The sequence below is a fragment of the Xiphophorus hellerii genome, chromosome 19, assembly GCF_003331165.1.
Source record: "Xiphophorus hellerii strain 12219 chromosome 19, Xiphophorus_hellerii-4.1, whole genome shotgun sequence".
Classification (NCBI taxonomy): domain Eukaryota; kingdom Metazoa; phylum Chordata; class Actinopteri; order Cyprinodontiformes; family Poeciliidae; genus Xiphophorus; species Xiphophorus hellerii.
The window spans coordinates 26,517,376-26,545,087 of NC_045690.1; the positions used below are offsets into that span (position 1 = coordinate 26,517,376).

General features: G+C 41.8%; 1 protein-coding gene and 4 non-coding genes across 5 annotated transcripts; all 5 read left to right on the forward strand.

The window, feature by feature from the left end:
- The first annotated feature begins 782 nt into the window (after positions 1–782).
- Positions 783–27,429, forward strand: arid4a (AT-rich interactive domain 4A). The gene is made up of 25 exons (XM_032547962.1): positions 783–885; positions 1,802–1,852; positions 4,929–5,039; positions 7,608–7,673; positions 10,174–10,264; positions 12,122–12,201; positions 12,284–12,381; positions 13,710–13,842; positions 14,998–15,077; positions 15,268–15,344; positions 15,423–15,604; positions 16,658–16,730; positions 17,051–17,145; positions 17,339–17,436; positions 18,940–19,159; positions 19,248–19,432; positions 20,499–20,660; positions 20,794–20,875; positions 21,879–22,101; positions 22,175–22,237; positions 22,316–23,689; positions 23,767–23,871; positions 24,383–24,538; positions 24,729–24,875; positions 26,133–27,429. The coding sequence occupies exons 2-25, from the start codon at positions 1,847–1,849 to the stop codon at positions 26,234–26,236; spliced, it is 4,011 nt and encodes a 1,336-aa protein (XP_032403853.1). The 5' UTR covers positions 783–885; positions 1,802–1,846; the 3' UTR covers positions 26,237–27,429.
- Positions 6,317–6,402, forward strand: LOC116709672 (small nucleolar RNA SNORD53/SNORD92). Its single transcript, XR_004336931.1, has one exon. It is a non-coding gene; the product is annotated as a small nucleolar RNA SNORD53/SNORD92 (small nucleolar RNA).
- On the forward strand, positions 10,546–10,634 carry LOC116709675 (small nucleolar RNA SNORD53/SNORD92). The gene has a single exon (XR_004336934.1). It is a non-coding gene; the product is annotated as a small nucleolar RNA SNORD53/SNORD92 (small nucleolar RNA).
- Positions 12,886–12,972, forward strand: LOC116709673 (small nucleolar RNA SNORD53/SNORD92). Its single transcript, XR_004336932.1, has one exon. It is a non-coding gene; the product is annotated as a small nucleolar RNA SNORD53/SNORD92 (small nucleolar RNA).
- LOC116709674 (small nucleolar RNA SNORD53/SNORD92) lies at positions 14,124–14,210 on the forward strand. The gene has a single exon (XR_004336933.1). It is a non-coding gene; the product is annotated as a small nucleolar RNA SNORD53/SNORD92 (small nucleolar RNA).
- Positions 27,430–27,712: the final 283 nt, after the last annotated feature.

Below are 27,712 nucleotides of genomic sequence, written 5' to 3' on the forward strand. Positions count from 1 at the left end.
ACCTTTGTTCAGGACCAGGATCAACATTCACATGGAGTCAACGTGCCCCCCTTGGCTGATACTGTTACGATGTCGTATGACGTCAAAGTTCCGCTCTGAGCGCCACGGCGCCTGTCTCGCCACCAATCACAGGGCTCAGATACCGACGGCTAACCGCCGTTCTTCACGGTGATTCTACCATGCTGACTGACTCCAGGTACCATTCATGGGCAACATCCAGACTAAAACCCGATGGGCTCGTTAAAGCGGTGTATACCCCTAATGCTAGCAGCCACTATTCAGTGGGTCACTGACGCGACGTCAGGATCAGACGGTCTTTAAAGGTCGTCTGAAGAAATTCCTAAATATGTTTGGAGAGTGTCGCTATAGACTCATGTGTGTCTTTAATGAAGTGAACTACCTAAGTTCAGACATAAGCCTTGTGAAAAACTAGCTAATACCGATTATCTTAGTATGAAGTATAGTGCGCAGATCTCTAGCACGTAGATGGGATGGGCTTCATACGATGTTGGTACAAACAAGGAAGACCGCGCCGCCAATAATAACCCGCAAGTGCTGGAATGAAAAGTATTTGACCAATTAGCGCTCTTCTATTCTGTATTATTTTGCGTTTTCATTTAACCCCTCCTGTGATTGGACAGTCCTCCAGCAGTTGTCGTCATTTCCCTTGTGGCGCCGCATTCGTATCCACCAATAGGGGTCGCACATGCGGTACGTCCTATGGAAATGGGAGAAATGTTCCACCAATTAGATCTCTCAATTGTGACTACTGCTGTCACTGCAGCCAATCACATCTCGGGAAACAGAGCTCGGGGCTCAACAGCTTGTTGTTCGTGTATCTCTTTTGCAGCCCGAGCTAGAGAGGAAGCAACGGCGTATGATAATGTAAGTAATAAACCTTTATGCTGTAAACCTGAATAACAGTTTACTTCGAACGCTAAATTAATTCATTGAAGGTCTTCGGAGGTGCGAGTTTATGTCAGTAGAGAGGTCGGCTGCCTGTTACAGAACGGGGCTGGCTGTGAAGTGAATGGCAGTGAAGCAATGTGAAGCTCCTGTGCCTTTGTGGAAGAGCCGCTTATTAAATAAATAACTTCCCAGCAGTTTTCGTTCTGGCCGTTGTCATAGCTTATCTGTTCACCGGTGTAAAACTTGGTGTGCATTTAGAAACCAAACGGAGTCCCGTATGCTCTCGTGTCGGGGTTGCCCTTCTTCGGAGCCAGTTTAAATCGCCGTGATGACAAATTGGCTAGTTGAATCGCCTGATAGCCAGCTAGCTAAAATGTCGCTCAGCGCAGGCGGACGGGAGGGGGGGCGAAGCCCGCTCGGCTCTCCTGCTGCTGGGACTTTGTTTGGGTTGGGACTCGGCTCTTTAGCGGGACTTTTCCACCCGGCAACAGTTCACTAGGCGGCTCTGATAGAGACGGACATGGTAAAGATAGCCGAGCTAACTGACATGGCGAGCTGTGATGGCGACGTGACTCAGAGGCGCTGGGAGCGAAGCGGGAAGTGAAAAGCCTTCTCAATGGCCGCGCTGCAGTCACCCTGCGCCCTCACCGAGCCGTCCACGGAGCCCAGCAGCCCACTCGGATCGTCTCTACACGATGGGTTGAAGTAAACGTTTCTGGATAAGTTTTGGGAAGTGATCCGGGTGAAGTGGGGGCGGGGGCAGTTTTGAGAAGGCAAAGAATGCCAGAGCTAACACAAGTGCGTGGCTAGTTGGTTAGCTTAAAATGTTCTTTCGGGACAGTATTTTCCATGGCAGCGCCAGCTTTAATCATCTCGTTGTTCTGTCTTCCAGTGACCCGAAATCCTTCGAGCTGGAACCCCTGGACTAGCCGGAGAGATGAAGGTGAGTGCTCGCCCTGCGCCATGAACTCTTGTCAGTCTTAGCTCCATGTTCCCATTCCGACGAGAGATCCTGCTGGAACCAGCTACTGGCCTGCACACCGGTGTTTATCCAGCTCACACACTCCAGTCCTCGATCAGATTTTTATGATTGACAGTCACAGTGAAGGTCGTGTCTGTTTTCAGCAGTACATCCTTCAGATTTTCTTACCAACATTCAGTGGTGAAAGTTATGACTTATTTCCATCTTTACAGGCGAGTCTCCTCTTTACTGGTGAATAAACCCAAAACAGAAAGATGGCTATGGATAAGTCTTTCATTCTGATAAAAATTCAGTTGTTTGTGTAAGAATCCTCTGAGTCAGGTTTAACCAGTTACAGACATAATAAACTGACATCAGATCTAACCAGGGTTTACATTGTTTACACCGGGGTGTCAAACTCCAGTCCTCAAGCGCCGCTGTCCTGCAACTTTTAGATGTGCCTCTGCTGCACCACACCTGAATAGAATAATTAGGTCATTAGCAAGGCTCTGGAGAACTTATCTACACAAGGAGGAGGTAATTAAGCCATTCCATTCCAGTGTTTTGTACCTGTGGCGCATCTAAAAATTGCAGGACAGCGGTCCTTTAGGACTGGAGTTTGACACCTGTGGTTTACACCATGCTGGGGGGCATATTAAGTACAATTAAGACCAAATACATACCTTAAAACAAGTTCATTCTCCTGGCAAAGGAAGAAGTTACTACATTTGTAACTTCAGATTGCAGGATTTGCAGTCGGGCTTGGTCACATCTGCCTTACATCCCCACACCCAACTGTCATGGTTTCACACATCTGAAACTTTCATTATGCCCATAATACAGATAATAGCTGAAGCTTCTTCATCCAACTTTACCTGGACTGAACGCCAACGCTGCTGCAGCTGTTTCTTCCAGATGTTGTGAGAGAAAATAAGTCACATAGGTTTCAAAAAAACATAAAGAAGCGATCAAAAGTATTTAAAGGTATCCTTTTCAAGCAGACCTGACATATCTGGGATCAAATGAATGCATTCTAACTCGGCACATTGTGTCAAAATGTGACAGATTCTTCTAGTGACGACGCATTTATTAGCAAGTAGTGTAATTCAGCTCTTCATGCGACAAGTAGGACCCAAAAAGTATAATTATGTTACAATAGACAGACAGGACCCTTTTTCAGACTTTGCTAAAGTTGCTCTTATCACTACAGAGAAACTATTCCTGATAGACGACAGAAAAAGTTTTGCTGTCAGACTTTTTCCATCAGGCCCTCCCCCAGCGAGCCGCACTGCTTCAGTTTTCTCACCTTTTTATTTTTGTCTCATCATGGCTTGTTAGTGGAGAGATGTTTAATAATAGGCCATGTATATTTTATTGATTTAACAAGTCTATGTTTCCTCTAACAATATGTTCCTGATATTTTATAAAGATTTTCATACAGATTACAAAATATGTCGCCAGCGCAGGATGAGCGTGTGCAATATTCATATCACAAAAGACTGTTTGGAGTGCAGTAAGTGATATGAACTTGCATTTTAAGTATCAGACTGACGACTCAGGAAAATTAAGCATAGACAGTAGTAAAAAAAAGTATTTATTAGTAACAAAATATACTAATATCAACTATATCTTCTATTGAATCTCTGCATCTGATTTCGGTACCATAACTATATTATAATTACACCATGTTCCAGCCCCACTGTGACTTTTAGCATGTTATTTAACATACACATCAGATGTTGGCATCATGGCCAGTTAGAGTCCATCCAACTGACCAAACATACCCATAACTGCATCTAAGCAGTCCTTTGCAATTGTGATTTTGCACACATTGATATTGCAATGTCAATTGCTATTTGGTACATTGTGCAGCTCTACTTTTAACCAGCAGAGCAATAGAACCAGAACCACAGAGCACATTTAAACCACAGTGAAAATAGGTTGGCACCAGCTGCTGTGAAAACTGCTGTAAACACACACACACTTCACATCTCCAAGAATGTTCAGCTGTTTGCAAGGTTAGAAAGAGATTTTTGACTTTATTGTTTTTCACTTTTATGTAAAACGAACTGATAGAAAATAATTCAAGCTCTATCTTGGAATGGATTAATCTTATCTTGTAATAACAAGTATGTTTATAGTTGAGCAAAATTTTTCTCACCCCTTTTAAAAACGAAACAAAAATAAAAACAATGTCCTCACTGGTTTTAGTGAGCTCGAGCCACTTAGTAGTGAAACGTTTGTTTGAACTATGGTTATCAAAGGCAGTGAAAGTGCATGCAATAGTTAGGGCTCTCATAATAAGTAATTAAGCAATTGATTACATAATAAATTAAAACAAACTCAATATTTTCTATTTTCATGATTTATCGTTTTTCTCTCTTTCTACCAAAACCTAGCCCATTAAAGTCTTCAGTCTGGTGCTTTGCTCTCAACTGGCTCATTTTCTGAGGGACGGTTTTATTTACAGAAACTTCATGAGTCATTTTATTTGTTGTTTTTATTTGCCTTGGCTATTTAAAATATTTCCCAGTTTCACTGTTAAATGTTCATTAGAATTGAAAGTTTATCGATCTTTGAGAATGTGTTCTTGTATTATTATGCCATTACCGTAATATTACAATATTATTGTTTATTGTAGTAACTCCTGGGACAATTTATGGTCCAGAAAAATGTGTTATGACAGGCCTAGAAACAGACCAGATATGTATAGTATGCAGAATTTGCGTACAGGGTGCTTGAAAATATAATCTTACCAAATAATGCAAACACACCGTCTATTGCAGTTGTGATACTGTTTACATTGGTATTGCAGTGAGGATGGTGATCTATGGTGCAGCTTAGTTTATGTGAAATAGTTACTTAAAAAACAATAATTAAATTAATTGTGGATGGGTGGGGGTTAAAAGCAGCAACATGACTGTATATTAAAAGGTTGATGTCAATACAGCATCACTATTAATAGAATATATCTGTAAAACCACTGAGTTGTCACAGGAACTGCTGCACTACATACTTAACACATTAGCGTGTATGCTAATTAGCCTGTGTGTTTCAGGCAGCAGATGAGCCTGCCTACCTGACAGTGGGGACAGATGTCAGTGCCAAGTACAGAGGAGCCTTCTGCGAAGCCAAAATCAAGACTGTTAAACGCATGGTCAAGGTCAAGGTAAGAGCTAGAACTGCAGGATCACACACCACCACATCACCACCTGGCATCCACCTCCTCAGGAGCCAGCAGAGCTTCTAGAGCGCCATGCTCTGCTCTGAGCTGTGTGTGATCCATCACAGGACTCTGAACTTCACACCAAACCTCCCTCATGTCTGGACTCACAACTTTATTCCTGTTTCTTTTCCCTCAAGATGTTTTGCAGTGAAACGCTCCCATATTTATGAAATATGTAGAAAAGTAAACCTCTTCCTTTATCATTCGTGGGTTTCTTAGTTTCATCTTCAGATGTCGGTGGGAGCAGCCGTATGAAATCTGTTTCTTTCCATTTGATATTTATTTTCTAATTATTCTTTCACTGAATAAAATAGAAATAACCTCTATTGTCTCTCAGTGGGGAAATTCAGGTCTAGCTAAGCGACAGCAGGCAAGTTTAAGCATGTAGATTTACATAGAAATATTAAAATAGAACTAAAAATAACATGCTATCCAGTAAGGGCAGATTTAAAACTTAAGAAAATACTGTGCAGGTATTAACAAAAGCTTACTTGGATTTAAAGAAATGTACTGCACAGTTGTTGAAATAATTCTGCTTTCAAAATCAAATACAATTTTTTAATATTTCGTTGTAGTTGTGAATAATCAGTACATTTTTGGTAGTTTATGTGCAAAACTATTTAACAAAGTTTTTACTCACTCTTGATAACTCTGGAAAGTGATTTCATAATTTTCCAAGTCTGCATATGTATGGAAACATTGCAATCTAGAGTAGAAAACAGTTTCCCAACTGTTTATATCTTATATCCTTTAGTAAAAATATAAACATAAAAATGTATTGAAATACAAAGTTATTGAGGTTTGTCTTTGGTTCGGTGCCATAAACCGTGATATTTTTTATTTTTTTCCCAACTAGTTGATCATTTGGGTTTCTGAATTTCTAACAGATAAAACACTTACTCGCTAAAAAATGACAGTTTGCGTTTTTTGGTTTCAGATCAGACCCAAGATTCTTCACCAAGCATTGGTGAAATAATTCTTTTATTTTTATTCAGCATAATTGTAAGTCAGCTTTGGTTAATAAAACCCAAACTGGAAAATGTTTTCCACTCAACTGCTTATCAAATCAATAGAAAATGATGGAAAAAAATCTAGAAAATTTGGCCTGGAAATGTAGAATAGTTAAATAGAAATATCATATTGTTGAGTTTAAATTTTGTATAAGTCCTTATTTTCTCACTATCAGAACAGCTGCAGAACATCTGCACCTGGCTGTGTGTGAGGAGTGATGATGCTGAGAAATGGTTTCGCTTTTTGAGCTGATGACATCATGTGATGTCACATTTTCTCTTGGCTGTCTGACCAATCCGCTGCCAGATACAGTGACGAAACACAACGCACAATATCTTCACAATATCTTCTTTGATTAGAGTCACCAATTGGATGTCTAAAGCTGCAGCTCTAGGGAGAAACTACTGGAGCAGGAACAAAGTGAAAATGTTAGACCATAATTTCAGTTTGTGTTGTAATAAAAGAATGAGTGAGTGTTTTTATCTGTCAGCAATTCAAAAACATGAAATGATCAGGCTGTGATACAGCAAACTAGATCTAAACCAAAAGACTATGATAGATTGGTTTGTGTCAAATGTTTACCTTCTCATAGCTCTGTAGTTACAGTCCAGTCACAGCTGCTGGTGTGGTTAAAACCAGTTCTTAGCTGGTTCAGCTGGTTGAATTCTCCCAAATTAGAAAGCCACCATAGATCGACTCACCTGAAAGATACAGGGACGAGGATTTGTGTCCGAATGCTTTGAAACGAATATTATCAACATGGTAATGAGCCACATGGCAAATATGCTAATCATTTTGTAGTATTACTTGTATTTCTAACAGTTTGTAGTGCATTTGGTCAGTGTTTAGACAGGAAGGTTGGAAAAACCCTTTGGTTAATATTTAATTCATGTTCATTTACAAGTTGAAAAACAGTTCGCTGCAGGTCAACAAATGGACCGTTTCAAGTATTTTTAGTATCCCTCTAATGAGTTTGAACTGTTTTCTGTTTTCTAACTTCATATTTTAGGGGCTGTGGCTGGTGTGTTTGGGATTAGAACAGGCAGTAAATATAATTAATTTGAACGTCTCTCTTCAAAGTGGATGTCACAGAAACTTTCTTTATTGAGACTATTCCAATTTTGTCCAAAATTCTTAACTAAGCTGGTTCCGAGTTGGACACCAGCTCTAAACCTGTATGAAAACCTTTTGTGGAAAATGCAGCAATGATCAGGCATTCTGGACTCAGGGACAACATTTAGACTGAAAGCAGGCAGAGACTCACGTGTCTTGATTTCTTTGTCATAGAAGATGTTAATCATCTGCAGGGAAAAGTTAAACAATCTCACATGTTTCTTCACTAAAATGAAATAATAAAAGAAACGCATGAATTCTTCTCAGCTTTTCATTTTTCAGTTCAAAAATGTTTTCCAGTGAACTTTGATCACTTCCTATTTCTTGTCTAAGTGAAGGAGAGCGGAAAATGTTGACCTCCTGTCCTCCGTTCATCTCTGTCCCCAGGTGACTCTGAAAGGTGAAAGCACGTCCCAGGTAGTGCAGGACGACCAGGTCAAAGGTCCTCTGAGGGTAAGCTGCTTTAATGCATCAGACAGAGGTTTTATTTTCTGTCTGCATCAGACTTTCACACAGAAGCTATTTAAAGAATCAAAGCCGCATACATCACATGAACATTATTTTCTGATCATGCAAAGATAAAAATGGCCGTGTTGATTTCCTTCAGCCTCACAAAAGTATTCCTACCATGTGAGCCTTTTTAATGCTCACATGGTAGGAACACTTTCCTACCATGAAAGGTAGAAAATTGAAGAAAACTTCAATGTTTTCTGGTATCATGTGATAGTAGGGGTGAATATTTATCGTATTGTTTTTTGTTTTTTTTTAATTATAAGAATTTTGATTTGTCATCCTGATAAATTTGAGTTCTTGATGGTAAATAAGAAAGTAAACTGACAGTATTATTGGAAATATTATTTTTACTATTCACATTCTATGAGAGCATCAACAAATATCAGTAAATTCAGAAATATGATGCCGTTATTGTGTGCAGTTTAGTGATATAAATCTGACTCATTTGAGTTATTCCTTAAGTAGCTTGCTGAAGAATCTTATTGTAAATGGAAATATTTTTCACAATTGGTATTTGTTTGTGCGACTGTAATTGTTGTCATGCAGTCACAGCTGTACAGTTACCTAAAAAGTGTGTAATAAATAGTTTTTCATCATCATTTTTATTGTTCTCGGAATACTACCACAAAATATTCTTATGAGAGTTTAAGTCCATATCGCCCACCCCTTTGTAATAGACCGGGGGTCGCGGCTCTTTAGCGCTGCCCTAGTGGCTCCCTGGAGCTTTTACAAAAATGTTTGAAAATTGAAAAAGATGTGGGTGTTAAATATATATTTTTTGTTTTAATATGGTTTCTGTTGGAGGACAAACATGACACAAACATTCTCAACGTTTTCCAAATTCTATAAAAATGTCTAGAATGAATATAAAATTTCAACATTTCCATCAACAAAGATTTGCATCATAGCCTGTGACCCGTTTCTTTCAGCTGGGCGGGGTGCCAGGCAGGTGACTGTTGTAAACAAACCGACAAGTGTGTGGTGGGCCATGGATAGCAAAGGGGAAAAGAGGAAAATAGCCGAGAAGAGATTCTACAATTCTTGGACCGAATCATTTGCATTCATTGCCAATGTGGAAGGATTACCTGAACGTTTGTCAAATAACAAACCGTGCTTTCAGGACTATAGAACTCACCTTACTATAAGCCACACGAATAAAAAGGAAACGTACATGTATAAGCTGCATCGGGCTACAAGCCGCATGGTGCAAAGCGTGGGGGAAAAGTAGCGGCTTATAGTCTGAAAAATACGGTAATGTGGAAAGACATTTCCAGGGAAGGCGCTGCATTAGCTGCCAAGATTGAAGTTGCATCTTACAAGCTCGATGTTGAGAAACTGTCCAGTGATGTCCGTAAACAGAAGTCACATTAAACACGTAAGAACACAATCCTGCCATAGGCAAATATATTTAGTAACAAAGTGGTTGTTTTTATAAATTGATTAGTGATTTTTGTCAGTATATATTTAAAATGACACTTAGCAATATTGCGTTTTGTTGCTCAAGTCCGAGGATGGCTGCGTTGGTTGTGTGTCAAAAGAGAAGAGGATGCTGCTATGTCTTACCGTTGCACTGACTTGCTTGGCATTTGCACAGGAATCAAACTTAAGCTGTGTTAATTTAATTTTATGTACTTCTCAAAAGGCTGCTGTTTTATTTGTATAACTGCAGGTTGCGTTTTATTGCTCTCCGTTTGCCCCAGATAAGGGGCACGTTATGCACGTTCCGTTTTGTTGTTTTTTCGATCACACACTTTACGGTGATTATTTCCAAGGAGTGATTGTTGTTATGCAAACTGCATTTGAGAGCAGATTTTCCGAGGTTCAAAAGGAAAGATATCTGTCCCTGTCGAATCTTCATAATAAAAATGACATAAAAAAATCAGATTTCTTTATTGCATTTACTTAATTTTATCAATGCAACGATAGATAATACATTCATATTGTAACGGGAGGTGAACTCAAAGCACTATTGTACAACAGAGTAGTCACATGGTGTGTCATTCCTTCCAGGACGCACAGCAGGGAAAATAAACATTTAAACATGAATGTATGCACTTAGTCGTTTTGATAATAGGCTAAAATACCTAATATAAACACTTAAAACCTGTGTTGCCTTCATTATTAACCGTATATAAGGCTTTTACTTATTTGCAGCGCCAGACAGATTTGTTTTTTGTTTTTTTTGGTCCAATATGGCTCTTTCAACATTTTGGGTTGCCGACCCCTGTAATAGACTAACAGATAAATGTAAAGGAGGAACATGATACACGGTTTTATACACGAGAATCTGAGAAGTGTGAAGCATTCACTTTTTTCCTCTTCATCATTATACACAACTCTGTTGGTCTTCCATATAAAATCGCAATAAAAAAGAACTTTGAACCTTGTAGATGATTCTGCTGTTCAGGTTAAATAAAATGATCTGCCATGTGTCCTTCAGGTGGGCTCCACTGTGGAGGTGAAGACCAGTGAGGGTCTGAGCAGTGAGGCCGTCATCAGTAAGCTGACAGATGCCAGCCTCTACACTGTTGGTGAGTGTTGACAAGTTATCTACAGAGGACTGCTGTCAGCATGCTGGTCTGAGGGGTGGACAGACGAGCTGCTTAAATTTAACAGTTTATTCCAACAAATTACTGCTAATACACATAAAAACATAGTAAGAGGGGTGACTGTTAGCCGTGCACCTGCAGGCTGAAAGTATCAGCCTCAGAGTTGAGGAAATGTGAGGCGGCTTATCGGTGATTCCCTAGCAATGGGACATTATTTTCTGACTAACAGAACAGCTGCAGAACATCTGGACCTGGCTGTGTGTGAGGAGTGATGATGCTGAGAAATGGTTTCGCTTTTTGAGCTGATGACATCATCATGTGATGTCACATTTTCTCTTGGCTGTCTGACCAATCCACTGCCAGATACAACGATGAAACACAACGCACAATATCTTCTTTGATCCAAATCACCAATCGGATGTCTAAAGCTGCAGCTCTAGGGAGAAACTACTGGAGCAGCAAGTGAAAGTGTTAGACCATAAATGGATGTATTGTGATAAATTCAGATTTCTTACATTTATTTGTTTGTTTGTTTGTTTGTTTTGTTTCTACTGCTTCTAAAAACACACTCAGACGGTTTTTGGCGTCTGGAAGACGAGCCATTTCAAAAACCTTTGGAGTAATGTCACAAATCAGCAGGCACTGCCCCTCACCTAGCAATCCCAGCAAAGCCCAGCCCATTACCTAACAAACATAGTAAAACACAGCCTGTTCCCTAGCAACCTAAGCAGAACACAAGCATGTTTGGTCAGCTGGTTTTATGGCTGTATGCACTGCTGTTTGTGGTTGACGTAAAACCCAGAAACCACTTGCTGAATTCTAGATGGTTGTGCAGGAGGCTCCACTTCTGCTTTTTAAAGATATACGACTATATAATTGCGTGTCTGTTTGCAGCCATTTATGTGTGAGCATCAATGTTGACATGGGGGGCGTGGCCAGCAGCAGCTTACTTGGATTTAAGGTTTCTGAAAGGAGCTCAAAATAGTCAGGACTAAGAAGATGTAAATCTCATTACCTAAAAATGATTTTGTTCAAAAAATGTGGTGATCTTATTTTGTGCAGCCCTAGAGCCACCCTAGCCTATTCAACAAAGCATAATCATCTGTAAATCAAGTTTGTGTTGCAGTAATAGAACAACCATGTTCTTCTAAAGTGGTCTTCTTAGGGCCTTAGCACTAGCTAAAAGTCATCTGTTCTTTGCTAGATTCTAAAATGGTCCAAGTCTAACCTGAACTGGACAAAGACACCACAGAATCCACAAACGTACTGCTCATTAAACACAGATGAAGCCGACATGGACGAGCTGTGTGTGAAAAAAGACCCACCCTCAGCAGCAATCAGTCTCAGAAGCTTTCTGTCCGATTGAGTCTCGGTCTCCTCTCCAGCGCTGCTTTATGTTTCTGAGGTTTGCAGACATCTTTTCATCTGCACGGCTCTGTTAAGAGCTTGATGTACCTGTCTGCCTGGACTTCAGAACCAGCACGTGTCGTTAGTCACAGTATTTATAGCTCACTCAGAAGAACCGCCCTCCTCTCAGAAGTAAACAGTCTTCACTGCAGGCGCTGAGGGTAATGATGCACAGGTTTACAGACAGCCTGATCAGAGATGGAAAAGAGGCAAAGCAGTGGAAAAACTATTTCTCCCTAGAATATCAATATAGTTTTGGTATCTTCATTGTTCCTTAGTGATAAATGATCCACTGTGAGAAAACGCAGATTCCTCCTCTCTGTGGGGATCTGAAGATCCCATGGAGCAGATCCCTGCTCCTGGCCATTACCCTAGATCTCATCCTTCAGTAGATGGCTTCTGATGATGTGTTGACTGCTCTGTCTCTTTCAGTCTTTGATGACGGCGATGAAAAAACTCTGCGTCGATCATCCCTGTGTCTGAAGGGAGAGAGGCATTTTGCAGAGAGCGAGGTGAGTTTTCTGACAGATGACTGTCACTTCCTAAAAGAAAAAGTTCAGAACGATTGAGATGTTCTAAATTTCTCCCACGCAGACGTTGGACCAGCTGCCGCTAACTAACCCAGAGCATTTCGGCACCCCGGTCATCGGGAAAAAGTCAAACAGAGGCGGTAGACGCTCGTCCCAGGCTGTGTGAGTTCTTGCTCTTGGTTTGCTTTGAGCAGCCGCACACAAGCAGGCGAGATGACAACAGCCACAGCGAGGTCAGAGACATGTTTGTAGCTGCTGTTCATCTCTCCAAGTTTCTTTTGAAAAGGGTCAGCAGAATGAGTTCTGAGCTGTTTGTCAACATACATTTGTGATGTTTAACTCTACAAAAGCACAAAGAAAGACAGTCAGCTGTTTAATATTGAGGTTTCTCGCAGATTTGTAAAAGCACTCACTTTTCATGTTAGAAAACGACTACAGCGGGTGCTGTGGTGGCGCAGGGGTAGAACACGACCCACGTACTGAGGCCTTAGTCCTCGTGGCGGTGGTCGCAGGTTCGATTCCTGGCCTGGCAACATTTGCCACGTCTTCCCCCTCTCTCTTTACCCTGTTTCCTGTCGAACTACTTTCAAATAAAGGCCACTAGAGCCAACAAAACCTTTAAAAAAAGAAAATGACTACAGCTTCTCACTGTGACTGGACCTGGGGAAGGAGTGATGATACTTGAGAAATGGTTTCGCTTTATGTGCTGATGATGTCATGTGATGTCACAATTTCTCTTGGCTGTCTGACCAATCTGCTGCCAGTTACAGTGATGATATTAAAAATGGCCACTCTGAGAAAATGCTTCATGGCGCCACATTTTTGTTTTAATAAAGCACCAAGCCTGGGTAAACGTCTTCTCACTTCTGTGTTCCAACAGAAGAGGGCAAAATAAAATCGGGCTGCAGCTTGACTGATTGAATAAAACCACTGCAGTCTGTCAGTTTCATTCAGTTCAGTACAAATGCCGGATACCAGGTGTGTCCAGAGACCGGCTGGTCAGCTGCAGGTTTTAGATGTGAAAAGGTTCAATATTATAGCTGACAGATAACCAATGCCAAATTCAGTCATTTTTCTAATGTCATGTTAAAAATTTTGTGTGTTCATAATTTGTAAGCCATAATCATTAAAATGACAAGAAATAAAACTTGGAAGTATTTTAAAGCTGTGAATCTTTATAATCCAAGTTTCACTTTTTGAAATGAGCGACAGAAAAAAAAAGATCTTTTCCTGTGAACTTATTTGTTTCTGAGATGGTCATGTAGTTCAGCACTCATACAATAGGAGTTCCTTTCAGGATTTGAAATTCCAAAATGCTTTATTGATCCCAAAGAGAAATTAAATATCAGAAATGAAATAAAATGTAACTAAAGTAAGTTTTCAGATTGTTTAATTTCTATTAGAGTTGAATTTCTCTTTTGAGACATTTAGTCTTTGGTTCACTTCCTGTCAGCTAACCCTGAGGTTCAACTTACTCTTATGTATTTCAGAGCTGATGAGGAGAACGAGACTTCATCGAGCGAAGAAGAGGAGGACGACAAGAAGAGACTGACTGATGGGCTGCTGGGTCAGATCTGCAGCATAGAGAACACAGAGGAGTCCACTGATTGGTTCATGGCTCTGGTAAATACATGAAAACAGTTTTCTGATTTCTGATGTGTAACAGCGTGTTTAATAATTTCTATACAGTCTTAAGAAGGTGATTGGTCCTCGCAACATCTTCTAGAATATGTTGCTGTGTCTCACTGCAAAGGATCAGGAGAATGAGCTCTGAGCTGTTTGTCAATCCACAAAGAAAGACAGTCAGCTGTTTAATATTGACGTTTCTCGCAGATTTATAAAAGCACTCGTTACTTTTCATGTTAGAAAACAACTACAGCTGCTCACTGTGACTGGACCTGGGGAAGGAGTGATGATACTTGAGAAATGGTTTCGCTTTATGTGCTGATGATGTCATGTGATGTCACAATTTCTCTTGGCTGTCTGACCAATCTGCTGCCAGTTACAGTGATGATATTAAAAATGGCCACTCTGAGAAAATGCTTCATAGGCCCACATTTTTGTTTTAATAAAGCACCAAACCTGGGTAAACGTCTTCTTGGGCTGCAGCTTGACTGATTGAATAAAACCACTGCAGTCTGTCAATTAGACTACAGTGGTTATACGAAGACCTTCTTCACATAACTAGTTTAGTTTTTGTTATATTTCTGGTTCTTGCTAGGGATGCACGATCCACTTTTTTCTCTTCTGATACCGATATGTGAGGTTTAGTACCAGCCAATATGATCCGTTACAGAAAAATAATGCAGAACTGACTTTTCTTTATTAAACACAGGTTTATTTGCTAACTCTGCACATGTACAGCACACTAAAATACACCAATACAAGCTTAGTCAAACATGTAAAAACAACTACCATGAATAATACAGAAACTGAAACTGACTAACCAAAGTAGTCAACTTGTCATTTTAAACATGTAAAAATGAACTCCGACAAACCTTTTTTCAAATGGTTCAGAAAGTGCATTTAGGAATTATTACTAAACATAAAATAAAAGAGCATGATGTCACTCAGATCACAAAGTATAGAATTAGACTGAGTAGATCTGCCCTTACGGATTGAGCACATTGTCACAATACCTGATTCATGTATTTTTTTTTTTCTTCCAACATCAGAACCGATACAGATATTAATATCAGCTCGGTGGATCTCTAATTCCTGCTCCATGTGTAAAATCTGCAGCTGACTAGCAGAGGTTAAGCTGTGTTGCTTCTGCAGGTGGTGTCTCCCAGCTGCAGTGATGAGCTGCTGGTGAAGAAGGATCAGTGTCTGGTCAGGTCCTTCTGTGATGGCAAATTGTGAGTTTACTTTTTATTAACTTTGTATACAGAAATCTGCTCCTCATCACTTAAGCAGTCATACTGATTTATTTATTTATTTAATTTCTTCTAACGTGTCATTAAAGCCACAAAAAAGTCAATGTACTTTAATGTGATTGATCAGCATGACTTGGATAGAAAATTTCTCTCTTTTGCCTTAATGATGCAGCTACACGGTGGGGAGGAGACATGCTCACCTGGTCAACGCCATCAGCATTACCAAGCCGGATTTTTCCAACAGAAGAGGTGAAACGCCCTTCCTTCCTGCTGTTCTCACTTTTTCCACATCTGCCTCACGCTTTGCTTTGTCTCCATGCCCTGCAGGTATTGAAGGAGCCCAGATGTTTCTGAGGAGCAGAGAGGTTCCAGAAGCGTGGAAGATGGACATGAGTCAGATTCTAGACTCCTCCTCCAGTGAAGATGACAAAGATGACAAGGAGAGTGAGGCAGAGGAGGAGGAAGAAGAGAATGAGGATGAAAAGAGAAAGAAACACATCAAGGAAGAGGCAAGTGTCTTTTTTTTTTTTTTTTTTTTTACATGATTCTTTGGAAACAAATAAGCAACAGAGCATGGTTCTGCTGTGATCCTATAGAGAAGACAGAACATAATGAATGTCAGTGTGTAAAAGAAGGAGGTTGTGACGATCTGGAGAGATTTTCATTTTAAGTCCATTCTAAGATGCTTCACCATAGAAATTTGTTTTTTTCTAGGCCTTCATTAAAGACTAAACCAGCTGGTAGTGATTTGCACTTAATGCACTTCTTGCCTCTCTATGGATTGTTTTGCAGCTTCCTTTTTTCCTGTTTTCAATACATCTAGAGGTTTCCAATGTGGACTTGTAATTCTATCAGTAGAAGTAGACTGCTTTTGGAAACCAGTTACCGGTACATAAAAAAGTGGAGAAAATAAAAGTAATAACCCTGACAATATTTTTAGTTTTGGGGGCTTTTCCGACATTATTACTGAGAATTTATTATTGTCGTAATAAATCCAGTTTCTCATTGTGATAAATAATTTTTCACTATAAATGATTAACAATACGATAGATGCTCACCCAAACTGTCTTATTCTACTTTATACTTTTTGTTTGTGATGACTGCTTTTTACTGACATCTGGTGTGAATTCCATATTAATTAACCTTTTTATAAATAAATTACATCTTCCATACATTTTTTGCTGATAAATCTTTTTTTTTTCTTTGTATATCCTGACGCTTCACAGTTAGGCAGATACTGATTTTGTTCTTCTTTTTTGTCTCAAAAGTTGCAAAAAATAGCAACAAAGTTGCTATGTTGGCAACAGTTGGTGACAGTAGTTGTAACCTGGTGGTCATCCTCACTCAGTCTCACTCTCATGGCAGAGCTCTCTCTCTCTCAGACTCAGGTCTTTGTCAGTTGATTAGGTTAGTTTCTCCAAAGACTAAGGAAATCGAGACACCCATACAAGCCATTACAGGTGTATGTAGTAATTGATTGTAGTTGCATCCCAGCTAGCAGTTAACAACCAGGTGAAAGTCTGTCTAATGAGCTGCCTCTCTCTCATCCTCTGTGTGTTTAGCCGGAGGAGGAGGCAGACCCTGAGGAGAAGGAGAACTTCCTCCAGCAGCTCTACAAATTCATGGATGACAGAGGTAAGACTTGAACATCTGTGGTTTCATTTAAGAAAAGATATAAAAGCTCCTAAGTGAAGAAAACAGTAATAATGTCATGCATTAGTGGCTTTTCTGGCATTTTAACTGAAGGTCAGTAGGAATGAACTCTTATATTTTTCTGTGGAAATGACCGATTTATTTGTCCTTGTGATAAACATGGTTTGATTGAAACAAACATTTCGACTCTTAAATCACGGATGTAATTTGCATTTCATTGACACTTCCAACCTGACTTGGTTTTAACTAGATTGTTTCCTGATGAATGAAAGGAGTGACGTCTGATCCATGTTCTCTGTCAGGCACTCCCATCAACAAGCCCCCAGTGCTGGGCTACAAAGACCTGAACCTCTTCAAGCTCTTCAGACTGGTCTACCACTTGGGAGGCTGTCGCAAGGTGAGGAGGTCACTGTAGAGCTACAGACTAATTATAGTGCCGGGCTGTGTGAGTGATGATCCTGAGAGAAGTTTCGCATGTTGGACTGAAGTCCTGATGATCCTCTTGGCTGTCTGACAGAACCCATCAGTATTGTCCAGATTCAGGAGTCCCAGAGCAGCTGGCTGACGCTCCGCTTTTCTGCCTGTTTCAGATCGAGTCTGGCACAGTGTGGAAGCAGGTCTACATGGATCTGGGGATCCCTGTTCTCAACTCAGCTGCATCCTACAATGTCAAGACAGCCTACAAAAAGTAAGAAGTGCCATGATCAAGCTGCAGATGCGGCTTAGCGCAAGTGTAGCTTTACAGACGAAGCAGAAAAAGAATTTTCTATCAGCCTGACGCAACAAATACGTCTCTGATTATGACAAAGATCCCATCGCTCACATGCACACAAAAGCTATAAAAAGCTGTGCAAAGCGACAGCTCATCTATTACCTTTATTGAAGATGAATATGTGCTGCCTTATTATTTTTAATTTCAGTATTAACATTTATATAATTTCAGATTTTTGTGCAGGGTGACTTAGAAAATAAGCTTTTATTGTTACAGGTTTTTTTTTTCTAAGCTACTTCAAGTAATTGTTAGGAATGCAGGGATATGCTGCTGTTATAGAAGAATTTAATTTAGCAAAAGAATTGTATTTGATTACTAAAATAATTGTTTACCATAGCCCTGCTCATGTGCACAAACTTTGTGCAAGTTGAATGTGTAAGCTAACTCCATAAAGCTAAGATTCATAGGGTTGGTTTGACATGAGGTCTTCAGGGTCTGACCACAGTGAAGAAACTCAGTGTCAACAAACATGAAGTTATTCTTTTCAAGTTTTACTGGTGGGGTATTGTGAGTAAGCCTGTTGCAGTAAGTAATCCATCAATTAATCACATGATGAATTAAAATGAGCTCAATAAATTCCACTATTTTTTATTTCTGCTTTCAGTGTTTTTTTAAAAATTATTTTTATTTTATTTCTGTTTTATTTATTGATTTTGCTTGTCTTGTTTTGGATATTTTAAATGTCTTCCAGTTCCACTGTAAGACATTGGAACAGTGGAGACATTTAAAATATTGGATATTTTAAATGTCTTCCAGTTCCACTGTGGAGCCTTCTGTACAAAGTTAAAGTTTATTAGTCTTTCAGAGGAAATTACTATGCCATTATCAATATATAAATTGAAAATCGACTCAAAACAACAAAAGTATTGTTTCTGGGATAATTTATCAGCCAGTAAAATTAGTTATTATGACTGGCCTAATTGTGATCACTTGGTGTCAGTAAAATGGTAAACTTGTGTACTGCTAACAGAGATATGCTGATCAAATAACTTGTGGTAAAGTTCAGATCCTCCCTGCTAATAATGCTGAGAAAAAAGTTATCTTTCCGTTAATGGCAAATACATTTTCTTGTGCTTTATGAATCAATTGACAGTTGAGCTGTTTTATAATGTTTTAGAAAATGTTTCCAGTAAAAGTTTTTAGTTAAGTAATGAAGTGATTCTAAAAAAATAAAATAAAAAATACACTGTGTTTTTAGTATTCTTAATCTGTAATGGGAAATATCCAAGAGCTCTTTAACTTTGGACATTGTCTTTAAGGATGTAGTAAGGATGTATGGCAGTTCTTCTATCTGTCTTTGATCAGTTTGACCAAAGCTGAATGTTTCCAGGCTTCATAAGTTTGGATGTGTTGTACTTATTGTGAAGAGATGGCTGGCTGCAGCCTGGATGAGCATGTATTTGTGATGTGTGCTGTCAGGTATCTGTCTGGGTTTGAGGAGTACTGCTGTTCTGCCGGCATCACCTTCAGAACCATCCACCACAACAACCCCCCTCCCAATCACAAGAAAGTTAAAGTTGAGCTTAAAGAGGCCTTCACAACACCCATCAAGTCAGAGTCTGCTGATGACAAGAGGGAGGAGGCCGACTCGGAGAGTGAGAGCGAAAAGGAGGTGAAGGAGAGACATTCGTCACCCAGGGTAAGAACTTCTCTTCTTTTTACATCAGGAAGTTTGAAAAACGAATCATCTGAATCTGAAAGCAGACATCTGATTGGTCTGACTGTAGGGGAGAAGAGGTGTGGGCAGTCGGGGCAAACTGCCCCCCAAGCCAGAGAACAGTGAGGAGCAGCAGAGGGAGGTGAGGAGGCGCAGCAACAGACGACTGGACGACTCTGAGAAAGGCTCCGACGAGGAGGAAGAGGACGACGATGACGAGGAGGAAGAAGGGGAGGAGGAGAGAAGACGACATGGGTAAGATTTCTTTTCTTGTTTTAATTATTTAATTTTATTCATGACAACATTCAGTTTAACCCTGTAAGTCACAACAATGTCATCTGAAGACACTTTGCTAGACAAACAGCCCAGAAATAATAATAATAATAATATAATCAAGTAAAATACCATGACATAGAGAAAGGTTGGTGGCATCAACTAACTAACTCACTCTTTGGTTACTTAGCAACAACCTGTTGAGTAACTTACAGCAGTTTCAGGTTTCACCATTGTGCCCCATAACTGCTTAACAATAAAAAACAATATGAAGTGAAAACCGTGGATTAAATAGAGAAGGTCTTGTCACCAGTTTGGCAGTATTTAAAACAAAAAACAGACCAATAATCGACTAATATGAAACGCTTCAGTTTTTCAGCCATATCGTCCAGCCCCCAAAATAATTGTTTTAGGTCAATACAGAGCACAACAAGAGACCTTGGCTGCCATCACTATCTACAACAACTCCTTGAAGACTTTGAATTAATGACTTACAACGTTTAATGTCCCTTTGGGATTAATAAAGTACTTTTGAATTGAGTTAAATTGAAAATAAGGGGTGCGTGCCGTGGTGGCGTAGGGCGTAGCGCGACCCGTATTTGGAGGCCTTGAGTCCTCGACGCGGCCGTCGCGGGTTCGACTCCCGGACCCGACGACATTTGCCACATGTCTTCCCCCCTCTCCTTCCCTGTTTCCTGTCAGCCTACTATTACATAAGGGACACTAGAGCCCACAAAATGACCCCCTGGAAGGGTAAAAAAAAAAAAAAAAAATTGAAAATAAGGAAACCATTGTGTTTCCTTGTGGAGATTACAAGAACATCATTGTAATCTCCATTTCCAAAACAAACACCAGGGAATATTTATGCAAATGAGTCAGATTGATCAGAAATAAAATCCAGATTTTTACTCTAGAAAAGGGTGGATTATTCAAAGTGAGAGTTAGCTTAGAGAAGTTAAACGTACTGTTTACAAATATGATTAAGATAACGATGCTAAATGTGTCAGAACTGATATGCCTTGTGCTATTTGTTTGTCTTTTTGTTTAGAAGTGAAGATGAAGAGGATGGAGACTCTTTGGCAGGAACCAAGGTCAGGGTGAAGTACGGCAGAGGAAAAACTCAGAAGATCTATGAGGCCCACATCAAGAAGACAGACATAGACAACGGAGAGCAGTTCTACCTGGTTCACTACTACGGCTGGAACGTTAGGTCAGTGTCACCATCTCTGTTATATCAGCCTCTGTGAGAACAGGTCTGGTTCTGCTTTTAGAAGTGTGTGAAATTAGTGTCAGGTGGGCACAAAACTGATTAAAAACACTGAACGTGTGTGTGTGATCCACAGGTATGATGAATGGGTGAAGGCTGACCGCATCATCTGGCCTGCAGAGAAAGGAACCAAGAAGAGACAGAGAAAAAAAGTCAAGGTAGGACTGATGATGCACCTCTTTGCTCACTGTATGCTTTACTGCCACCTTGTGGTTCATCAGCACATTATTAGTAGCTCATAACTGCTTAACAATAAAAAACAATATTAGCTTTGTTCTTAAAGGGGCATTATGTAAAGTCAACTTTTATGAATTTGACATCATATCATGTTTTTCCCTCATCAAAAACATACTTGGAGTGTCACCTTGATTTTGTCATGCATGTTTGAGAAATCCTTTAATCTCCATGGCAACCATTGCAAACACCGGAGTGGACCTAGCTCCACCTTCGAGACACATCTAGTCCTCAGAGCTGCAGTTTCCAAGTTTCTGGACTTTTGCATTACAGAGCAGCGCCTCCCCCACTCAGCCCCTTCAGACTAGCTAGCAGCAATTAGCAAACACCTGGTGGAACTGAGCATCTGCTGAGCTCATCATACAAACTACTTTTCAGCACAATGCTGGTAAAAACATTGCACTGAGCAATGTTGTGATGAGTTTATGAAGGTGGAGTTCCAGAAAGAGCAGAAGTGTTTAACGAGACAGAGGCCCAATTTCAAAGGGTTAAATTAAAAAATCTAATTTCTTTCAAGTCATATTTTAAAAAAAGTCATTAGCTCAGATAGTTTTGTGTGTGTGTGTTTTTAAACATGCCTTTCCTTAGCATATCAGGTCTAAAATGTAAGCAAACTAATAAAATGGTTGAATTCACAGAATTGAATACAGAATTGAAATTAATATAGTGACTTGATTGTGCTGTGAAATAGTGCTATATGCCTGGAAAATACATGGTACTTCCCACTTAAGCAAAAGGTTTTGGGTTCAAATCCCAGCCTGAGGTCTCTTCATGGAGAGACTTTGAGTTCACACATCAGGTCAACTTAAGTTGCCCTTAGGATTGAGTGTGTGTGCTTCGTAGTTGGTGTAGTTTCCCTGATTTTTGCTCTCAGGGTCTAAACTCTGTGCCCGTATGAACTCTCTTCCTCAAATTTTCTTCTGACAGAACAAAGACAAGGAAGACCCAGAGAAGGGAGAAAAGGATGACGAGAAGCCAGCTTCCATAACGCCTCTGAAGCCAACAGGCTTGAAGCGTGGCCGCCCTCAGACCAGGCTCACTCCCAGCAGCCCGGCAGGACGCAGTGTGTCCAAAACCCCCAGCAGCGAGGGCCAGGCCAATGGGAAGAGCTCTCGACCCGACACCATGCCCAGCCTGGCCAATGGGAACGGTAGGAGGCCGGGATCATCCTACACTCTGAAGTTTGCTAGGTTGTGTGCTGAATGGTGTTGTTGTTTGTGCAGACACGCCTCGCAGGAGAACCAGGAGGACCTCTGGCCTGTATGAGTCCGACCCGCCGTCTAACGGTAAGAAGACCGCCGCTCTCTGCTTCCTGCTGCAGAGTCGGCCCACCCTGCTAAAACCACTGCTGTCTGACCCTACAGAGGATTCTGGGAACTCCTCTGATGACAGCGACGCAGACGACACCCTCGAGAAAACTGACAAAGCGTCGCCGTGGCGAGGGAGATCGGAACCTCCAGCTTGTGAGCCAGATGAGGAACCAGCCATGCCGGAAGAAGAGGAAGAGGAGGAGGCGAGGGAGCAGTCTGTGGCTGAGGCTGCTGCTGCCGACGGCAACATGGCGTCCTCAGGAGCTGTGCTGATGGATGTCCCCACCTCCCCATGTCCAAGCATGCCTCAGGAGAAAGCAGAGGAGCCTCTGAACCAATCAGAGAAGCAGCAGGGGGCGGAGCCTGCGGAGGAGCCCCAGGAGTCAGCGGTTCACCTGGAGAAGGAGATTAAGCTGTGTCCCGGGACGAGAACGTTACCTGGACATGAAGTGGTTCTGGACACGCCCCTCAGCAGGACGTCAGCCACGCCTTCGTCCCCCCCCTCCACAGCAGAGGACGACAGCCGCGTCACACCCCTGCTGACCCCCAGGGGCAAAGGTCGCAGGGTTAGCCTCAGGGATTCTGAGACTCCTCCCATAATCCCTCACTGCAATGCTGGCCCCGCCCCGGCCCCCTCGCCCCTGCAGGCCACGCTGCTGTCCACTCTGAAGAGACAGGAGGAGCCCATGGTGGTCCTGCACTGCCTGCCCTCCCAGCACCTGCTGCCCAAACCCCCCTCTATTAACTCCGACACAGACTCCGCCACCGAGGAAGAGGAGGAGGAGGCGGAGCCTAAAGAGAGGGGCAGCACGCAGCTGAAGCGCAAGGCAGCCGACCAGAGAACAACAGAGAAGAAGCTCTGCACTGGCAGCAGGCAGGACCACCCGCCTGCCCCTCCTGCTGCCCAGCAGCCGGAGCGGGCACCAGAGAACGCAGAGGACAAGCTGAGCTCTGTGGCCGAGGAGAAGCTGACGCCTCATCAGGACACAGAGGTGCATGCTGGGACAGCCGTCCCTGCCTCAGAGCCCCCAGGCACCCCCACAGAACCCCCCCAAGTCGAAGAGCTAGAGCCTCAGATGGGCCCTGAAGCTCTGGTGTGCCATGAGGTCGACCTGGACGACCCAGACGAGAAGGACAAGCCCCCCCTCTCTTCAGGGCCCCTCCTCATGATGCAGAGACAGGCTCCTCCCACTCTGCCTCTCGCCGTCCACCCCCCCCACCCTGCCCAGCCTCAGGTCAGGCCCTTCTTGATGACTGCCACTCCCCTCGCCTGTCCAGAGGAGCTCCACCCTGCGAAGGACCTGAATGAGACTGAGGAGGAGCGGGGGCCCGTCCGGGGTGAGCAAGGGGGCGACTCCAGCCCCGGCTTCGAGGGCAGCACCTCCTCCTCCTCCTCCCTGCTGTTCATGCAGGAACCCAAGGACAGAGGTAAGACCGCAACACCTCAGCACCGCTGAGTCCTCAGTGGAGCCTCTGTGTTTCATTTGTGACCTTTGACCCCTCAGGTCAAAAAAGGGTGAATGAAGTAAATTCCAGCCCAACTGCCAAGAAACACAAACGGAACCAGAAACGGACCCTGACCCCGGCCAAGGCTGACAAGAACGGAGCAGGTAGCGTGATGTCATGATCTCACCTTCATCTCTGGCTCCATTCATTTCCTATGGAACTTGTGTGATGAGGCGACTGTCGCTTGTCCTCATCCACCCAAACAACCAGCAACATTTGTGCATGTGAAATTTGAGCTCATAAACATAGACATAGATATGCTGGCAGCATATCTATGTCTATATCTATATCTACACCTATGCTAGCAACACAACAGACAGTTGAATAATGTTCAACTTTAGTTGCTTTTGGTGCTTTCACCTCCTGTGTTAGTTCACCAAGAACAGAGGAAAACTGTTGCTCATCACTCTGTGTGTTGAGCCCAATGTTTTAGAAGCAGAGTCCACATCACACTGTGTGTGTGGGTGGGTGGGTGTGTGTGTGTAACAGCAGTTGCCAGCATCTGTTCAGATTGATTGAACTAAACATTAACCAGTTCAGTTCTTCTGACTCTTGGTGTGTCTTTGCTTCTCTCCGTCTCTCATGTTGGAAGCTAATGTCCCCTCCTCTCCCCAGGACACAGCAGTGACAGTGAGGACCAGTCTCGTCTCTCATCCTTGTCTAAATCCCAGAAATCTCGTTGTCCTGGTCTGTCGTCTCCATCTGCTCACAGTAAAGACAAACACAGCTCCCCCTCCCCCCAGCGCTCCTACAAGTGGACCCTGCAGCTTGGTAAATACACACACACACACACACAGTTTCATTACAGTTAGCTGTGGTTGGACACATCCGCTGCTTTCAGACAGCAAACAGGTTTTGTTGATAGCCTGTATGACCTGATAAACAGTCAGTGATCTCCTCAGCCCGAGTTATATGAACTGTTTGTGTATCAAGTTGCTGATTTTTGTCTCCTGTTCCTCAGACGAGCTGGACAGCATGTCGAGCACAGAGAGGATCTCCTTCCTGCAGGAGAAGCTGCAGGAGATCAGGAAGTACTACATGAGCCTCAAGTCTGAGGTGGCCTCCATCGACAGACGCAGGAAGAGACTAAAAAAGAAGGAGAGAGAAGGTGAGAGCAGCACAGCAGTATCCTGAACGAGATTCCACTCTGTTTCTGTCCTGATCAATATGTTATCAGTTAACACTAGGGATGCAAACTGTTAATTGTTGACTAATGGTTCATTAGATGAAAATTAATTCCAATTAGATTAGATTAAGGATCTTAGCATGCAGACAGCGGAGCCATACCAGAACAAGAGTGTGAAACGATCCAAATGGAGTCCAATGTGGGATGCAAAACGTTCTTTATGTTTCTGTTTATGAATATAAACATTCAACAAGCTCCTTAAGTTTCACCTAAACATCACTCATTAAGCCGAGCTGCATGACGGGGCAGAGGCAGCTTCTTATTCACAAGTTACTGATGTGCTACAAAGGCAAGGGGTGTGACGGCTCACTGTGTCAGGGCCACTGTAGGCAGAAAAATAAGACAGGAGTGAATTTTTGCCAAAAAGTCAGTCAAGAAAATTTCTGAATTTGAAAAGTTGAAAATTTGCTGGGAGAAAAAAATCAGAAAGTTTGAGATTAATCTAAAAAAGTAAAAATAAAAAATCACATTTTTTCCCCCTAAAAAGTTTAGTTTCAAAAATCCAAAATTTTCTAGTTTCAGAGAACAATTGCAACATGGGGAATAAGCACAGTTGATTCTGAGAGCTGTTGTGAGTTAATACACTTCATAAAGCAAAGTTTTAATAATCCTCATAGATCAACAATAAGCACCTGCAACAGCAGGAAGCTGAGCAGGAAACACAACATGTCTCTTAATGCTGTTGCTACACTGAACTGACCACAGAGAGCCACATCACTTCCTGTCCATTTCTTTGACAGAGTGGACCATAGTCTGCACTCATTTATATACACAGCATATCTCTGTTCATGGGGAGTTGAGGTTTTTACATACTTAATTATTTTAGACTATTCAGCAATCTTTTAGGTTCCTGTTTTGTTATATTTTATAAATATGTCTGTGTTTAATAATGTGAGAAAACCAGATATTTCTGTTTGTTCAATATTGAATACAGCTCACACAAAATGTTCAAATTTAATGTTTCTTTTAAAACTAAGCATATTATGAAAACTGTACCCCTTTGATCTACTTGAAATACTTGAAACAAGAGAAAACTCCAGTTTTTAAGGAAATGGTCACCTATCAATTAACCGCTAGTGGATCGATGAGATCAAATCAACTTTATATGAAGTCATTAATCAATAACTTGTGTTCCTGGTTCAGCAAACAGAGACTGACTGTGCTGTCTTTTGTCCTCAGTGTCCCACACGACGGCGTCCACCTCCTCAGGGTCCTCAGACACAGGCATGAGTCCGTCCTCAGCCTCGCCCGCTCAGAACACCGTGGCTGTGGAGTGCAGGTGATGACACGCCCACTCCCACCCCCTGACCCTTCACCCCACAGACTTTCCTCACTTAAGTCAGTTGTGAGGACACTGCAGAGAGAGGACGGCATGTCGCTGTGATGTGGGACCCCGCCCTTCTTCCCAGCTGTGGAGGAGGGGCCGCACAAGGAGGCCCCACCCACTTCACCTGACGGCTGACTTTGTTTGAGGAGCCGGCCTTTTGCTGCACTGGTGCAGAACTCTTCCTGTCCCCCCTCCCTCCCCTGCAGCGTGCCAATACTTGTCCTGGTTCCAGAACCATCTCTCCTGTCCTCTTTGTTTTCAGGGTCAGCAGTCAGTAAAGAACTGACGGCTGGCCGCCATTTTTAACCTTAACTGAGAAATGTAGATGAGGAAGAAGACGGGCTTCCAGTTTCAGTTTTATCTTCTCTCCAATCAAAGTTTTTATTTTAATAAGACGGTGAGAAAAAAGTATTTGATCTTTTAGTTCTTATGTAAATTAAATGCAATATTCTGAAGCTCTTTTTTTATTTATTGGCTTTGTGGACAGAATTTCTTATATTCAGGGTTTTTTTCCCCCTCTTTTTATTTAGATACATTTTTTGACAAAATTTCTTACCAAGTCATAATTTAAGTTGAAACTCTTATGTATTTCTTTTAAAAAGCCTTTTATGCATTTCTGAGGTACAATTATATTTCTTGAAATGAAATCTCATAAAAAAAGCCCAACATCAGTTCACAAAATTTCAAACGGTGTAAATGAAATGTGACCATAAGCACCTAGAATGCATAAAATGAGAAGTTAGGAATCTTCCTGATTCTGGACCCCAGCTTGGCACTGACCCGCTCCTCTCCTGTTCGGTTCTGCATCAGGCTCAGACAGACGGCTGCTAGCAGCTCCTCAACAATTGCTTGTTTTGTACATACAATGTTCAAGAAACGAATAAAACCACACCTGTATTTGAGAACTACATTTTACACACCCCAAAAGAATAATTTCTAATATTTTCTAAGAGACTGTTTGTACTGTAGTTATTGTTTACTCCTTGGTTGTCTTTTTGTTTGTTTTTGGTTCTTATGTGTTTTGCTGGCGGAGATTTGAGAGCAAAAATGTAAATACAGAAACGCACACAAGCCATGCTACAAGTGTGTGTGTGTGTGTGTGTGTGCAACAAGCAGCGCTCTCTGTTTCTAATAAAGTTTTTAACCAGGTCTCTTGTGCTGCTGCATCGTCTCATTTTCCAGATACTTCATGATGTGACGTGTGAAAACAGCGTCATGGACGCCATGTTTCCACTGCCTTCCAGTCCTCTGCTTGGTTCAGATCTCACTCACTGATCACTCACTGCTTTCTCCCGTTAACTTTGATTCCCTCACAAACTGGTTTGTGTGTGAGGTGGTCATAGATCCAGGTGATTGTTGAGGCCTCCACCTGTGTCTGACAAAGCAGATCAGACTGAATGGTGTTAAATGAACATGATCCTCACAGAGCTGC

Bases quoted from the DNA above. Each gene is read 5' to 3' on its own strand.
- arid4a (XM_032547962.1), top strand. The intron at 10,265-12,121 runs GTGAGTGTTGAC...TGTCTCTTTCAG, and splicing joins TGCCAGCCTCTACACTGTTG to TCTTTGATGACGGCGATGAA. The intron at 20,876-21,878 runs GTAGGACTGATG...TTCTTCTGACAG, and splicing joins GACAGAGAAAAAAAGTCAAG to AACAAAGACAAGGAAGACCC.